General features: G+C 40.4%; 1 protein-coding gene across 1 annotated transcript in view; it reads right to left on the bottom strand.

Annotated features, from left to right (window-relative positions):
• Positions 1–17,747, bottom strand: part of LOC144784018 (SCO-spondin-like) — a 1,726,865-nt gene that overhangs the window by 1,525,820 nt on the left and 183,298 nt on the right. Inside the window, exons 19-22 of the mRNA XM_078662721.1 lie at positions 10,992–11,086; positions 10,180–10,436; positions 6,705–6,839; positions 102–304 (exon numbers count right to left, since the gene is read on the bottom strand). Of these exons, the coding sequence (XP_078518847.1) occupies positions 102–304; positions 6,705–6,839; positions 10,180–10,436; positions 10,992–11,086 (690 nt within the window). The remainder of the gene's footprint in view (positions 1–101; positions 305–6,704; positions 6,840–10,179; positions 10,437–10,991; positions 11,087–17,747) is intronic.

The following is a 17,747-nucleotide window of genomic DNA, read 5'->3' as shown; positions in this document are numbered from 1 at the left end:
ACCCTCTTCTAATGCATTTAACACAATTTCCAGCTCCATAATACAATTGCTATTACTCATGCCCAGTGCGATTCTGCTAAATTGTAGACTCTACCACCTACCGTGCACGGGTGTTCGAAGTCATCGCTGTGCACTTCGGGGCACATTAGGCTGATACGCCATGAATTACCAAAGAGGTCGGAGGTGGGTTCCACGATGCCCTGCCTGCTGGTGAAGTCATTCTCTGTGTCGCCATCAAAGTTCCCGCACAGTCCACTCACGCGCCCCTGGAAGGAGGGGTCCAGCTTCACATACACACGCGTGCCTGAGGAGAAGAAGACATTTTTCAGTACAGACTACACTCCTCAAAATAAAAGTAAAGCAGTGGGAGTCCACTGCAAAAGAGATGGAGCTAGCTGTAACCTCCACAGGCAATTAGAAAATGACAGTAAATTGCACACCAACACAGTGTGAGCTACAAATTATACTGACGCTGTCAGGAACATATCATAGATATCTTATGTTGGTGCTGTACGTAAATGTATTATATATTAGTTTGTGTGAGAGAGCAGGTATTGTACAGCTATTCAAAAAACTATATTTAAGGAAGGTTGTGTTTGAAGCAGTCAGACAATGCAATCAGTAAATGAATGTTGCTGTGTCACAAACCCTTAAAAGCCATTGAAATCCACCTGTTAGCGTAGTCTAAAAACCATAAGACCCAGTGCCAAGACATTGCTCATAACATCATAGATTACATCTATAATGACATAATTGATTACATAACTGTCAGCACCACATATCCCATCGCTATTGGCATTTGCCCACTGTCAGTTGAGGCTGGGTGAATGCCCACAGACGTCACTGCCCACCTCTTTCGATTGTACACAACAGGTGCGTATGTAGGGTGTGGCTTTGGCATGGTCAGAACGCAGTCTTTATGCCAAGGACCCTATAGCTTCTGGCCATTCACAGTAGGCAATGGGAGCAGTGGGGACCTAGACACCTCATGTGATGCCCACACCCCATGGCCACAAACATACGTTGCATGCCATGCTCAGCAGGTATTGGGCACATCCACTATGCCCTTCACAAACTCCTTTGTACCCCAGAACTTACTGTGCACTGCTTTTGGCTGTGTTCGGTGCCCACCGGAAAAGGGTACTTTTAGATCCCATTTGTATATCTTTACCCTGTTTTGAACTTCCTGGATCAAATTTGAGAAATTTCACACAAATGTGCTTTTTTTTTGTTTGGAAAGTTGTGTACAAATTAGTCAAAGTGAGACAAAACTATAAGCAAGGCAGAGAGGGCATATCCTGTGTCACTCATATTTGCAATCTCGCCAGCAAATGCTGCTTCTGTGATAAAATATGAATGCTTGAATTAATAATGGGTGTTTGTGGTGAAGCTGAGAACAGGTGCATGAAATGGGCAGATTTCATGGGATTGAAGGATCTTCTTAGACTGAAGTATGCATGTACCATAAACCATCCTATGTATTTGGATTCGAGGAAATGAAACTTGCTCGAATCAACCTCTCGTTAACAAGTACTAACACATAGAAATAGAAGATAAAAGAAAATTAACATACACACAACATTCATACATGGGCAAATAGGCTTTCTGTTTGCTTAAATAACAAAGAATAATTTGCTAAGTCACTGAAATCACGCTTGAAACCGAAAATCGTCTTGCTCATGTGCGAACCAGTACTGCGCAAATAACCATGTGAATAACCCATGTGAGAGGGAAACTCTCAAGCATGCGCAAGGAATTGCTAACTGTAGGTCTCGAGGTACCGTGTGTCTGGCATATGCTTGCTTGGATTTTATCACTGCTAATGCTTTTGCTTAACAAAGGAGAAAATAACATGGGATAGAGTAGAAATGGGTGGTGAACAGTGATAATAACATATTTGAGAAATGAACACCTATTTATGATTCCTTTATCAGTAGTGTGAATTTGGGCCTGATATGCTAAGCCAAGAGAAAAGATGGTGGTTGAAGTTTTGAAGTGACCTGGTGACCGGATCATTGACAGGCTGCCAAGAACCAAGGACAGATGCCTGGCAACGTTTTTCAACTGTAGAATTATATACATTTTGTATATATTTTGTTCTGACATATGAATCAATTAAATAGTAAGGGTTTACTAGACAAAGAGTTAGTTAAGAAATCATGAATGACAGCATGAGGTGATGACAACTCCCCTGCCCTTGCCCAATCGCAATCCACGATTCACAAATACTAGCAACTTTTGAAGGTGGGACATGCAGAATTAAAGAGTATAACTTGAGTGACTTAAGGTTAAGAAGAGAGACGTCAGCGCTGAGTGATGAGTGGGCGAGAGCTGCTGCTGAAGAAGAACAAACTGGGAAGTTTCAATACTGAGAGACAGCCTGATTAGATTGAAGATTTGCGGAAGAATATCGAGGAGGGAGAGAGTGTAGGAGAGGGATGCCCTCCGGTGCGTCTGGTTCTAGAGAAGTGTAGTAAGTATAATCCTATTCTGCACCTGTCCTATAGTCTTTGTCGCCTTACTCTTTATCAGGTGACCTCCACCAATCCTTTTGGCCAGAGGTTGGGTTTCCCCATTTCACCATTAGGTAATTATATTTCTGTCTTGAATTTGTAAACCTTTTGCAGAGTATGATTTATTGTGTCTATTGCCTCTTCATCTATCACTCTTAATGCATTGACGTTGTTGAATGTGTCTGTATAACCAAATGCAACTTGACAAATGAACTTTTCTCTCCCATGAAAGTTGAAGGAGTTTGCACTGTGAATCTGTACAAATGAGCATTCATTTGGAACGAATTATTAGATAAAATAAATTGAATCTTACTTGGAGCCTTTGATTATTTTATTGACTAGTTATAAGATAGATTAATGAATTTGTTAATATCACCCTCGACTACTCGACGATTGGTCCATTGACCAAAGGAAGAGTGTTGATCTGTGAAGGTTAGTTAGACATTGACTACTTCAGATCAAAGTGTTTTAAAATTTGAGTCAGGTAACTTGAATGTGTTTATGGGCCCTTTTTGAATAGTTGTTGATTGTGAAATGTTTATCCTGGTCTTTCGCTGGATCACACGTACCATTACCATCCTGTGCATTTGTGCTTGTTTATGTAACTTTTGGGTCTTTGCTTTTTGAAGCAATGGAAGAAACATCATTAAAACAGATTGTTCATATGTATATGGCAGGAATCTATGACATAATATCGACAGACATAATATAGACATACAAAAATATCGACACAAAAATATCGAAATCAAAAATATCGGAGTTCTATCTACATAAAGGTAAGTACAAAAATATCGAAACAAATATATAGTAGTACAAAAATATCGAAGTTAAAAATATTGTTTTTTTAAATGTATTATTAATAATGTAAAAATAATTTAAAAATACATATAATTTAGCAAATTATAAATATAAACGTTAAAACATATTTAAAAAATAATAACATACATACACATTTAAAATAAATTAAAAACTACATATAAATTAATATATTTACTTACTCTACATATTGCAACAGTAGGAAAAGCGTTGGATATCGTAGGGGTAAAAATAACTATTCCCACTCCAGAGGGTGCAACAGTAGGGAAAGCGGTGGATAGCATGGGGGTAAAAATTACTTCCCACACTACTCCCCCTTTAACACACAACACACTACACATACAAAAAAACACAATTAATATAAATATCAAATAATAAATTAATAACAATTAATATTAAATTGATGTAATTATAAATTAGCTAATTAACACATATTAATTACCAATTAATAGTTAATTACCAATTAATTAACAAGATATTTACAAGAATAAACAATATTTATTAATAAATTATTTATAATTCATATTATGAAATAATTATAAAAAAATTACCAAATAATTAATTACCAATTAATAAACAATAAATACCAATAAATAAATACAATCTCTTTAATTAATTTAATTTAATTATGTCACACCCTATTCCCCTATAAACACACAACCCACTACACATAAATAAATCACATAAAAAAATGTAATTGTCATTTAATCACTTAATAATAATTAATTACCAATTAATTATTAATTAGCAATAACAAAAAATTAAAAATATTGGTACATTAACTCTAATTAATTTAATTAACTAATTAATAATAATTAATTACCAAATAATTATTAATTAACAATAACAAGAAATAATAAACATTACTACATTAACTCTAATTAATTTAATTAATTAATCAATAATAATTAATTACCAATTAATTATTAATTAACAATAACAAAAAATAATAAATACTACTACATTAACTCTAATTAATTTAATTAACTAATTAATAATAATTAATGACCAATTAATTATTAATTAATAATTATTTATTAATCAAAAATATTTTTAAAACATATTAATCAATTAATTATAATTAAATTACTTCCCACCCTATTCCCCTATAAACCCACAACCCGCTCTGATACTAAAACGCAAACTGTAAACAAAATTACTAATTCTAAACATACATTACAAAACATGTTTACCAAACATATAAACAACATAATAAAATACATAACACTAAACAAAATTTCGATATTAGTGAAATACATACCTTAATATTGATATTCTGTCTATCGATATTATTGCACATCGATATTCTATAATATCGAAATTAAAACATCAATATTATTGTATATCGATATTTTAATTTCGATATTTTGTCTCTCTACCATATGGCAGATGTGTCTTCCTCACCAGCAAAATGGAACACTGGACACTTTTTCCATGGCTGGTTGCACCACCAGGCAGCACACATGGTCTTATTCCAAGCAGGACCAGTACTAGCCGTAGTGGGCTTTCCCTGTGCACTTTCCCTGTGGGCCAAAAGGGCGGGACGGTTTTTGAGTGGTGGGGGCCACTTTTGTTACGGGGGCCATTTTACTGCAGTGCTGTAATACCGGCCCCCTGTAACAAAAGAGCTAGCAGTGCTAAAGCAGCCAGCAACAGTGCTTCTAACTAGCACCCCATCCCCCAGGGAGGGGGTCCAGCTGTATTGCCAGGGCTGGTTTGTGTTCCCAGTCTGACCCTGATTCAGAGCACCCACGAAGTTATCAATAATGAGGGGAGCAGTAATTCCAGGGAGAAATGATACCGGTGATAAAAGTGGACCACGAAGCTCCATTAAGAAATTATGACTTTCTTGGGGAACTAGTCAAACCGTGCTCAATTGCACTAATAATTCCTCAATCTCCCCAGAATTTAGCCCGACTTTTTTGGCTGCTTTTAGGAGCCTGAGCCCCGGGGGAAACAGCCTTTACAACGAAGCCGTTTCCACGCAATCTTTAACCACGCATGCAGTACAACGCATGCATGGTTACCACTAATGCCTTTACCACGCATGCCTTTACTACGATGTTTGTAGTAAAGGCATATGTGGTAAAGGTAAAAAAAATAAAGGGGGGGCTTGGGGGTGTCTCCCCCCCAAATAAAACAACTCACCATAAGTCACGTCGGCATCATAGTCGTTTATGAGAAATCGGGAAAAAAATGCCGTTTTCTCTTAACGACGTATGACGTCACCACGCTAATAGTCGAGGAAATGTTTATGCGTGGTAAACGAATTCCGTTTTAACGCATGCGTGGTAAAGGCATGCGTTGCAACGGAATTCGTTGTATCATCATATATTCGAGCCCCGGGTGATACTTGATAACCTTGTTTCATGACGAGGCCAGCAATAACCATTACAAGCATCATTAGACATTTAGCCCAGAGCTGTCTCATCCCAATTTGTATGGTGTGGATCCTGTATCTCGAATACGGATGACTGTGGGGCACTAATATCAAGGCCAAATATTCTGGGACAAACTATAAAAAGGCAAAAATGTATAATTTTCTATACCGAGTTCTGCATATACGTACCTTGACAATTTATAAATCCTCAAAGTACAAAGATGTGGAGTTCAAGTTAGTACATTTATGCTTCCCTACATGCACTTGCCTTTCAGTGGTATTTTGCCTAAGATGTTAGTGTGCAACAATATTCTTGTGCCCTATATTCCAGAGTACCATCAATTTGTATGGACGGCTAGCCCCCTCCTGCAGAAGACTGTGCCAAAGGAGTATAAGGTGATATTTTGAAGGAATGGTAACTTCCATCTCACAGAGGAGCAGAGTCCAGGTAGAAGAGCATAATAGTGAAACACCATCTGTGACACCTAAACTCTCTTATCCGCAACACTGCGGAGGGTCTGCTCCTGCAGAGATGTTTGCCGGAAACATGCAATTTACTAAGTTGAAGTCATCTAAACCTGGTCTCAATGGAGGAACAGTATTGTAGCTGAGAGCGAAACATGACCAAGTAACAAAGTTTGTTATATTAGACTCAGTTTGTCAATTATCGGTTAAGACTAAGCATTCATTATACTGATGATATACAACTTGGCAGTTTAAACTGTCCATACTTCCATCTCAAGGACCATAATGCCCAAGCTCCAGTTCTAGTTGCTTGTGGAACAGTTTACGTGCTAAGCGAAAAAGTTCTCCTGCATTCACCTTTACTGATGTCCAGCGCCACCAACAATACAAATACCATGATAAGATGGTATTCAGAAAAAAGTTTTTAGAAAGTTCTCTTACCTTCACCTGAGAAATCAGTCAGCCCCAGACTGGTGGCGCATATCAAGAATGACCAATGTATAATATGTCTACATAGGGAATTCTATTACCTCCATCCCAGAGGACTGTTAGACCAAGCTTAGAGATGAGTGTGATGAAGAGACCAGCACGTTCCAGTATCAGACCATTGCCACTGTACGTCTTGGGGATCCTGACAGTGACACTGTTCACAGTTACTTCCTTGCCTGCACAAAGAGAGTCAACAGTATTAATAATAGACACTGCTTTTAGCCAGAATATAAACAATGCCACAAGCAGGAGTGGCTCCTCCGCTAAGACAGAGGAGCATCACCCCACTGCTCTGTGAGCGGGTCAAAAAGGAAAGACAAAATGATAGTAACGCTTTGTTATCAGGGACAGCTCCCCCTCTAAGGCGGAGGAGTGTTGTCCCACTGCTCTGTGAACAGGTCAAAAGGGAAAAATAAAATGGGAACGCATTGTTATTATCATTTTTATTTTTCCTTCATAGCTCAGCTGGTAAAGGGTCCAGCTGGGTTATCACAGAGGAGTAGGGGGAGGAGTGGTGAGCACTCTGTTAAGTGCGTATGATGGTTTGGCCGGCTCTCTTGGGGCGGCCAAACAGTCATGTGCACTTTGCATGTTCTCCACCAGGCTTTATTGTACAGCCTGGGTGGAGAATATACACAAGTTCCCACTCCCTGTCTGCGCGCCGAACCACAGCGCACAGACCATTCACAACACTGCTGTAAGGCAGCATCGTAATTGGCTAGGGGAGCCTGGGAGCCTGTGTGTTTCCTGGTTACTGCCCCTGGAGTCCTGCAGTCGACCAAAGAGCCCAAGAGGACCGAGAGGTGGTGGCTGGCCTGCAGGTAAGTGATTTTTGTTGAGTGTTTTTTATTCCCCCTCCCCACGACCCGCCTCTCCCAGCCGTTAAGTAGCAGCCGCCATTGGCCAACAGTAACTAACACTCATGTTTTTACTTTCAAACTCGCTTTAGGAGAGCATAGTGCCTTACCATATTTAAGTAGTAAATACTGGGATATGATTTTTTTGTAGGATGACATTCAAAACTTGATTTTCTGGTAGTACACTCCTTTGTGCTTAGTTTACCAGCCAACCGTATATTGCTGTTTTATAAAGTACATGTATATATTTTCCACATCTGCAATTTCCCATTTAATGTCTCCTAGTTCCCTTGCCAACCCTAACTCCCCTCTGCAGTTTCTGTTTAAATCTGTTAGAATCCTCTTACATGGCCATTTCATTTTTAAGAACGGACATCTGGTACATATGTTTTTTTATCCTTTATTATAAAATAGACTGTCAGTGGTTTGCCACCTTCAGCATTCCACCACAAATAGACAGGGCCCGCCCCGGATCATAGTGTCTAGCCCTCTACTGAGGTGCAGGCACCTTGGTTATACAATGGTTGTTCTCAGGAACAGCACAAGGATTTTCAGCATTCCATGCAAAATAACATTTTGCCATTGTTGAGCAACCTGTACCCTAAAATATTCACAGGCATTTTGGTACTGGCTAGTGTTGGTACCATAACCTTCTGCTGAAAGGAAGCCTGTATATCCATTCAGCCCACCCTCAATGAATATATTCGCAATATGGAAGTGGAGCAGCGGATTTTTGGCTCCATCATTGTATGCTTTATTAGTCCACATTTATTTTGAGTTTGGCCTTATATACTTGTGTGATGAAATATTAATAATTGAGAATTAGTGCATGGATTATATATTGGTGTACCTATAATGTATTCTTTTTGAATTGTGTACGTGCTCACTAACGTTTTCTTTTGCAGGAGTACCTGGATTGCAGATAATAATTCCTCAATAGGTTTAGATTGTTAGGTGGTGTGCTAAAATGCATTTTAATGCAGTACATTCATCAAGGTTAGACTAAATAAATCTTGATAAGTGCTATTATACACATTTAGAGATTTCATAAGTACTTTTTACTTCTACTCTGGCTTATGTAGGTTTTGCTATATGGTCATGTTATGCATATAATATTATTGTAAACATGACTTTTTCATATAAAGCATTTTCTCATTTTCATATAAATTTTGTGTACACATTTATATAATGTTGAGTTCACTTTTGTCTCTTTTAATAAGTTAGCATGACCAAAGGCCCTAAGCTTTTTGGGATTTCAGTGATTAACCTTCAATGTGAAAGTTTGCTTGCATGTATTTTTCCATTTCTTTGCACGTGTGACTTGTCTTTGTTAGCTAGTGGGAGGGCTATTGTTTACTGTAGTGATAGCGTGGTACAAGGTAACTCTTTTGGCAAAGGAAAATGTGTTATTGAGGATGGAGACGAGTTTCGTGCTGGAAAGGAGATGCCCAAGTCTGCCTACTATGCCAAAGGAACTGGGGGAGAGGAGAAAAAGGAATGTACTGTGGACACTGGGAAAGTACGAGAGCCAAGGAGGGAAACTTACTGTGAATATTGTGCATTAGCTGGTATTTTATAGTTAGACAGCAGATGTTTTTAGCTTGTCTTGAGGTGAAGACTTCCTTGACATATCTCTGAGTGGGCTTTATGCTAGATGCTCTTTCTGACTGGAGTACTTCTATTAAAGTCTCCGGTATGCTGACACCTTTCTTTAATTCCCTGATTAGTTAGGGATTCCCCTACTATAGGTTAGTTTAGGATATTTCGATTTTCTAAAAGTTACTCATGATCAGGCAAGATGATCGAAATCTGCAATTTAATCTGCAGACTTTATTTCTTATATGTTGTATCGCTGCTTCTGAATTCTTGATATACTTCATGTTATTTAAACTGAATTTCTTTAGGAGATTCGGACTCCTTCTGGTGGTTTAATATTTTTATAACATGCTTTTGAGACTCATTTATTTTTATTTTATTTTACGGAGTTTTATATAGCGCGAACTTGGCCCAAAGGAATCGGGTATCAGACCCCTTTACATAGCACCAGTTGCGTTACATAAGGACACATTCATTTTTGTTAGGGTAGGGGAGATTAAGTGATTTGCCCAGAATCACAGGATGTTCAGCATCATTACCGAGACTCAAACGCGGTTCCCCAGATTCAAGGTCGACCACCCTAGCCGTTAGGCCAACTTCTCTCCTCGTCTATATCAGGTTGTTTCTGAGTCTGTAATAAAATGACGTAACCTTTTTAGTAGTTTGGTCCTATTGTGTGGCCTAATGTGTTATACTGCAAATTATTTTGAGATTGATGGTTAACTCCCTCTCACCTCCCAAGCGGCAACAAGATTTATCAACCGAAAATGGAGAATTTGTCGAAAGGGACCAGTGCTCCATCAGAAGACATCTGGCACCCTTATCATATTTTGGAGAGGGACCCCATTAGTTGCATTGTACAAATTAAAGCAAGACTATCCCTTACTGACTCAGCACCTCATCCTGAATTGCTGGTTCCATCACAATAAACAGAAATTAGGACCTCTTTGTTCATCATATGAAAGCCCTCTATGTATGGCCAAAACCAGGCAGAAAACACTGAAAAGAATGGCCAGACCAATAGAGGGACGAGTGAAATTGTGGATAAGTTGTTATTCCTCACCTCTCAGCAGGTGCACAATGGTGTTCCCAATTACCACGATGATTGACTTGGTGCAGGTAATACCGCTGGTGCCACAGGGCACGTTCTCCGTTGTGACGGTGAAGAGGCCTGCGTTCTCCCTCACCAAGACGTACTCACAGTCCCCCAGAAAGGTGTATGCACGTCCATCGAAAGTGATGTAATGAGGGTCCCCGGTGGCCAGACACGTGCCGGCACAGAGGTGACTAGTGCACTGCCAGTGGCGGTCCTTGCACACGCTGCAGAGAGACATAGGCACACGTGTCAAAAGGAGCTTGAGTTATTCAAAGGGCAGGCTGTACACCAGTACTTGATTTGTAAAAAAAACATAAGTGCCTAGGCCCTTCTCAGGAGGCCAATGTAGCTTGCACCACATAGAGCCCCTGCCAGCTCTGCCAGTAAAAGTACCACAACAACTACTAACCAACACACTCCTATAAGTGTGACAGTTCAGACTATTCCAGACCCCCAAAGCTGTAAGAATGGCTTAGGCAGCAGGTAATTATCTTTTTCAATTTATATTAAATAAATAAACAAGTGTTGCTGTGTTAATCTTTAAATTGACAGACAGCTCCACCATGTGGCAAACTGTCACAAGCGTCAGTGTTGGCAATCAAGCGCCGGTGCAGAGCACCGAACACCACTGGCTCAAATTAAGCACTGCCTGCACACATGCTCATTATAAGAGTCCTCTGACCACATGCCACAAGAAAATTCAATTCATAAACAGACACTACAAAGTCACTCAACAGTCTCAAACAGAGAAATGTGTGACGCCACACCAAACATCTTACCAGGTATTACAGTCCTTCTCGATGGTCGTGTTGGGATGGTAAAGCCTGCCATTGTGGTGACAAGGGCACTCCTCTGGAGGGACGCACAGGTCGTTCTGAAAACAGAAGAAATTAAAGCGTAGAGAACTATATCCCAACCACTCGTCCAGTGGAGGATGTAAAAAAATATCAACTCCATAATGTCAGAACTGTGACAAATCTGTACTTATTATTAAGCTCAGAAAAACTCTATTACTAAAAACATGTTGACATGTGTTGCCGTGCAGTGGAAAGACTTCGCAAATGTTGACTCGTCATCTTTCTCTTGCTTATTTCTGCATCAGGGCATTTAAGTGGTATTAATGAGGTGAAATATTTGCCCAGATAGTGTTAACGTGTGGAAATTCCAAAGTAATGATATAATACTCACACTAAATGCGCCGCATTAGGCCACATAATTTATCTTTTCTTGCCACACAACGTAGTCAACAAGCTGCATAATTTGGTCCTCCCCTGCAGCATAATTCTAGTGGCCCTGGCTTTTACAATCACTACTGACACTGAGCAACTTTGTTCAGCTAATTATATTTCATTATTGAAATTGTGAATATTTGCATTAAAAATATGATTCTATGTTGGCACTACTTCAAAAGCTGAAAGGACCAATGTGAACCTCCCTATGAGGGTGGGCAACTGATTTGTCCTTCATTTTCATGCAATGGCTGGTAACTAGGGGTGAGTGGATTTTTTTATTATTAAGCAAGCATAATCTCTTATTCCCAATTATTGCAATTTCCATAGTTTGTAGAGTTTACCTATTTGCCTAGGCACAGACCGTTGGGCAGTTTTTTGCTGACAGGTGTTAGCTGGAGATGGTAATCCAGGAGCCTTTTGTAAGTGAGTGCATAGCTTACTGAACTTTTTCTCATGATTACTCTGAAAACCGTCAAGCACCAGCTGCTCAAGACTACTTTTTTCTGGAGTGCAAATTTTGCTTTGCTCTTCCATGCATGTGACTTACCGCAAATTACGCTTTCCTGATTTTTCATAGTATGTATATGCGACAATGGTACATACTTTGTAAGGAAAAAATACACATTACGTCCAATTTACCTGATCTATTGTCCTGATTACAAATAGGGTGGAAAGGGGTGATATATTTAATGCATCTGGTAAATACCAATCCTTCGGCGTTAGATATATATCATACCTGCTATTTTGAATACCAAACCTCAGAAAGAGGCATAACATGCAAAGGCAGTATTATTTAGTGCTTTTTTTCCTGGGCATTTCCCTGATAAATGTTGCCATAGTTTTCCTGGCGAAATCTGCCTGGGGAAACTTCAGTGATGCCATAATTTTCAGTCAACAGCGCAACGCCCTGCTTCTGCAAGCACTGGAATGACCCCATTAGCAAGTAATCAGGGCCGACGTGATTTAATGTTGCTTTAACTCATCTAGATACAAACTAATTCATTCAGTTTCATCTTCCGCTTACTCATTAATAATTTACCACGAGGATTTACATTCACATTGAAAATTATATTCCAAAATAGAACCGTAGTGTGTCTGTAAATTTAAATACTGACTCTATTTTAATAAATCTGATGTCATTTTACAAATTAAAGTGGCAAACTTTACGATTTTGTTACTTTCTAATTATAAAAACGATTGCATGCCTACTTTGGAAAATACTTAAAACGCTTGTTTCTGTGTGTTGTTGCTTTTTAAAATTGAAATACAATAAATACCTATATAACATTGATAAATGTAAACAGCGTAGCTTTTTTAAGACATTTTTTGCACAAGGCATACATAGTAGAACCTCCCTCTGAGTCCTGTGTAATTACTGCATCTGCAGGTTTTTCCCTACATGGTTTTTCTATGGTTAACCTATGACATTTTGTGCAGGGAAGAGTCCACATCATTCTGAGTTTTCACACATTTGAACGCTGGAGTTCCAGGGACACCACAAGCTTCCAGAGTCCTCCCTGCAACCTGCCTAACAGACCAGAACCAACTGGACCTGCCTTAGGCCTGCTGCTGGACTCTGCTGGAATGGGTCCCGAGCCCCAAGTTGTGCTCCCTCAGGCCATGGGCCATTTGCTGGCTTCTCAGGATACCCCTCACTCCTCCTGAAGAAAATATGAAGATGCAGAAGTTTTGGGCTCCTTGAAAACTGCAAAATTGACCTCTTTGCGCTGAGTAATGATTGCCTGTTACGACCACAAATGTGAAGCTCCAGTGAAACCTAAACTTTGTGCCATCCATGAATATCACCAACGGGGTCTCTTGCATGTGTGTATTTAGATTGCTACCTCTTTCAAGCAACTTAGGTTATCTAAGACAAGCCTCTAAATTTCCAAGCCGGTAAGGCCAAAATGATGGTGCAAACAAATTGCAATTCCGAGAGGTGAGGGATCTAACAGGAGACAATAACAGGGATCCGCGGACAGCTGCCTGAGTAAGGGGAACCATGATCTGCATGGCCAAAATTGGGCTATCAAGATCACCTTCACCTGCTCCTCCAGAGCCTTCCGAAGCATCCACTGAAGGAGAGACTTTGGAGGAAATGCATATAGACTAACCCCTGGTCAGGGAATTGACAGCGCATCCACTGCTCAGGCCTGACGAGCCAATCTCTGAACAATAATGAGGAAGTAAGTACATCATTCTCTGGAAAGGCAAAGAGGTCCAGCCACACACCACCAAAGCAATAAACTATGTTCATTAACACTTCCTGGGTCAACTTGAACAATATTGCTAATGGTATGTTCCAAATGAGAAAGTCTGCATGCTCGTTCTTCTTCCCTGGAATTTTACTTGTCCTAATTCCAGAGCATGACTCTCTACCCAAAGCCATTTCATCAGGACTATTTTAGTTAATGCTTTGCTCTTCATGGCCCCCTGTCTGTTGATGTAACATCTTGACCGAAACCAAAATTCCCTAAGGGTGTGCAGCAAAGAAACGCAGACCTTTCCATTTGACCATTAATTCCCTCAAATTAGAGGAATGGCTTGTCTCTGACTGAGACCACCTCTGGCTTACCTCTTGTATGTTTAAGGTTTCTCCCCAGAGGCTGAAATCTGTTGTTGCCGCTACTGGTACTGGGTAATGAAAACAGATTATTTCTTGGATGTCCAGACAAACCAATCACCAGTGAAGCTGTTGCTTGATCTTCCTTGATTTCGGGATCATAAAGTCGAAATCCTGTGAAAGTAGAGGCCAAATACTGGCTATGTACAGCATGAGAGGCTTTTGATGAAAACAAGCCCTCGGAACCACCTCCTTTATTGCAGCCATAACACCGTGGATTCTCAGTCAAGTTCTGGTTGTCACTTGAGGTAGTTTCGAAAGATCTAGCATCTGTTTTTGTAAAGTATCTAGTCTCTGCTCTGGAAGTAAAACATATTTGTGGTGAAAAGGGCCCCCCTGAAAGCCTTCTGTTGTTCCAGTTGGATGCTTGACTTTCTCGAGTTTATGATGAATTCCAATGATTTGTGACACTCACACACTATCGCAATTAATCAACTGGGAGGGATGAGGAATTACAGTGTCCGTTTCTTTCCCCAAAATATTCAATTAGCAATCAGCAAAATTGGACACTTGTTACACTGCTCGACTTTCGGTTCAGTGCAAATAAGGAAACCCTCAGAGAAGTCAATGTATGCTTGAGAGTAGCGGTATATTAGCTTCATCCGCCCCACATTGACATTCATGCAGTTATCATAGGGTTTTTCCTCTTGGTGTGTACTGCTAGCCTCATCCAGAGGCACCTCCAGTCTCGAGTGCAGTGTCCAGAGACAAAAGGACTTTCCCAAAAGGATTGGATAAAACATGCGCGACTTTGGAGGTTGCTCAGTTTGGAAAGAGTGGCGGACATCTTCCTTGGCCAGTATAAGAATTTCCGATTTCAGTGGGGTCCCCTGGTTAACTTTCTTTCTAAGGGGTTGCCCTCGGCGGTATGTCCGGCTTCATTGAGGTCGATGCACCTCTTTCAAGTGTAATATGGATGTGGACTGAGTGCTGAGTGAATGGCGTCACCACCAGGGGGGAGGGAAGGGGTGGGATGGGACAGTTGGTTGTTTTGGGTTTTTTGGGCTGTGGTGGTTCCACGAACTGAGTATCTGCACCGCTTATGTGGAATGTGGGGGATTGGGGTCCAGCATATTGCAGCACTGGTTGTCCTGGATGGCCTGACCTACTGACAGGCTTGTAGTACGCTTTGTACAGTGGTCCTAATTGCTACGTTGTCTCGCTCCTGGACTAGATATGCTTGTACTGTAGTTTGGAATACTGCTGCTGTGTGAACACTGATTTTACCCTGCTCTTGAGTACTGTGCGGTTCCTCCGCAGCCCTTTGTTTGTTCTCTTCTGCAAATCAAAATAAAAAATTTTACAAAAAAAATGCAAAAGAGTGCCCAGAAACATTTTTAATATTGGGCAAACTTACATTATTAAAAATTGCGAATACTCATTGGTAGACCGAGTTACAGGACTATATGGTATTACTAAGGTGGTATTGTCGACATGTTTCAGCTCTATTGGGCCAGGCGGTCTGTAGAGCTTTCGTCAGGACTTACAAAGGGTTGGTACAAACAAACACATATGAAACTACTCACACGAATTGTGCGGTAATCCCAAAACTCAATGCATTGATTTGAGTATTGTATTCTTCTCGATCTATGAAAGAATATACATATAGAGCTATGTTTAGCTGAGTGCAGTGAATCCTAAAAAGGGGTAAGTGCAGTAACATAAACGGTGATAATATTAACACCGGTGTGAATCATGAAAGTTTTATCATGAAGGTGAGCGTTTAAGGTTCAGGAAATAAATGTATTTACACTGAAAGTCGCTCGTGAGCAATGGAAAAGGGAAAGTGGCTTTGGCTATAGATGCATTTTCATTTTTGAGTGCAGGCGCTAATTGATTTCGTGGCTCGATTTAAATATATCACTAATTGTCAAGGTGCTCTCTCAGCCTCGCATCGCATGTCATATTACGTGCTGATTATTCACACACAACAAGGTTGCCCTTTCATTCATTTGTATATTTACTCTGAAAAAAAATAGATATTATTGTGGCTCTCGTCAGGGTGAGGTTGGCGCCATGTCTCATATTAACGTTATTTTGTCAGGAGGGGCGCTCTGCGTCTATGTATAGTAGACGGCAAGTGAAAAGGTTGAAAAAACACAAGCCGGCTATTGCGGCATTTCTGAGTTCTTACCTGTCGTGATTACGACTTCTACTTCCTGCGGGGGTACCTTCAAACGCTACAGAGCTGAAGCGGAGACAGGAACCACGATCAGGACAGGATAGATTATAATGCTTACCCAGGAGAAGAAGTCGGAAAAGTGGAACATCGCCATTACCCGCATGGAGTCCTTCCTCCTGCCTTGTGCTGACTCTGCCCCCGGAGTACTGGGAGCCGGGTTGTAGTTTCTTTTTAAAGGAAATTGGCACCTCAGAGTAAAGGTATTCTGACAGCGTCATGATGACTCAGCCAATGGCGCGCTGAAGGAGGGATTGTAGTTTCTGTTTTAGAGGCGATTGCGCCTCTGGTTATAGTGAAGTCCAGATAATGCGTGATGCAATACAGGTCCCCATGAATAACAGAACAGTCAATATCTGTTGTTTTTGTTTGCCACATTGGTTAGTAGAGTACTCATATCCTAGAATAGGTCATAAGTTTCTGAAATTTTTATGAGACAGGGAGGGATGTTTGGTCATGTTTCACTGGTAGGAATATTAGTAATATTTACTTAGCAAAGTGATGCCAAGCTACATTGTCATTTAACCCAGTGTCGAAGGTACGCAAACGGTCCACCCATCTTTGCTCCTTCTCATACAGGATCTTTTCAGCATTGCCAGATCTGTTGGTCAGCATTTCTATAACTGTCCATTGCATTTCTTCATGTGTGTGATTTGCAAAGTTAAACTCAGGATAGGAGAGCACAGGAGCAACATCAGGCTGAAAAGGAATACTACTAAGCTGTGTGCCCATTTCACTGAAAGAAATCACACACATGAAGAAATGCAATGGACAGTTATAGAAATGCTGACCAACAGATCTGGCAATGCTGAAAAGATCCTGTATGAGAAGGAGCAAAGATGGGTGGACCGTTTGCGTACCTTCGACACTGGGTTAAATGACAATGTAGCTTGGCATCACTTTGCTAAGTAAATATTACTAATATTCCTACCAGTGAAACATGACCAAACATCCCTCCCTGTCTCATAAAAATTTCAGAAACTTATGACCTATTCTAGGATATGAGTACTCTACTATCCAATGTGGCAAACAAAAACAACAGATATTGACTGTTCTGTTATTCATGGGGACCTGTATTGCATCACGCATTATCTGGACTTCACTATAACCAGAGGCGCAATCGCCTCTAAAACAGAAACTACAATCCCTCCTTCAGCGCGCCATTGGCTGAGTCATCATGACGCTGTCAGAATACCTTTACTCTGAGGTGCCAATTTCCTTTAAAAAGAAACTACAACCCGCTCCCAGTACTCCGGGGGCAGAGTCAGCACAAGGCAGGAGGAAGGACTCCATGCGGGTAATGGCGATGTTCCACTTTTCCGACTTCTTCTCCTGGGTAAGCATTATAATCTATCCTGTCCTGATCGTGGTTCCTGTCTCCGCTTCAGCTCTGTAGCGTTTGAAGGTACCCCCGCAGGAAGTAGAAGTCGTAATCACGACAGGTAAGAACTCAGAAATGCCGCAATAGCCGGCTTGTGTTTTTTCAACCTTTTCACTTGCC

This window comes from Lissotriton helveticus, chromosome 10, assembly GCF_964261635.1.
Source record: "Lissotriton helveticus chromosome 10, aLisHel1.1, whole genome shotgun sequence".
Taxonomy (NCBI): Eukaryota; Metazoa; Chordata; class Amphibia; order Caudata; family Salamandridae; genus Lissotriton; species Lissotriton helveticus.
The sequence above is the reverse complement of the archived record's forward strand: the minus strand, read 5'-3'. Positions and strand labels throughout refer to the sequence as shown.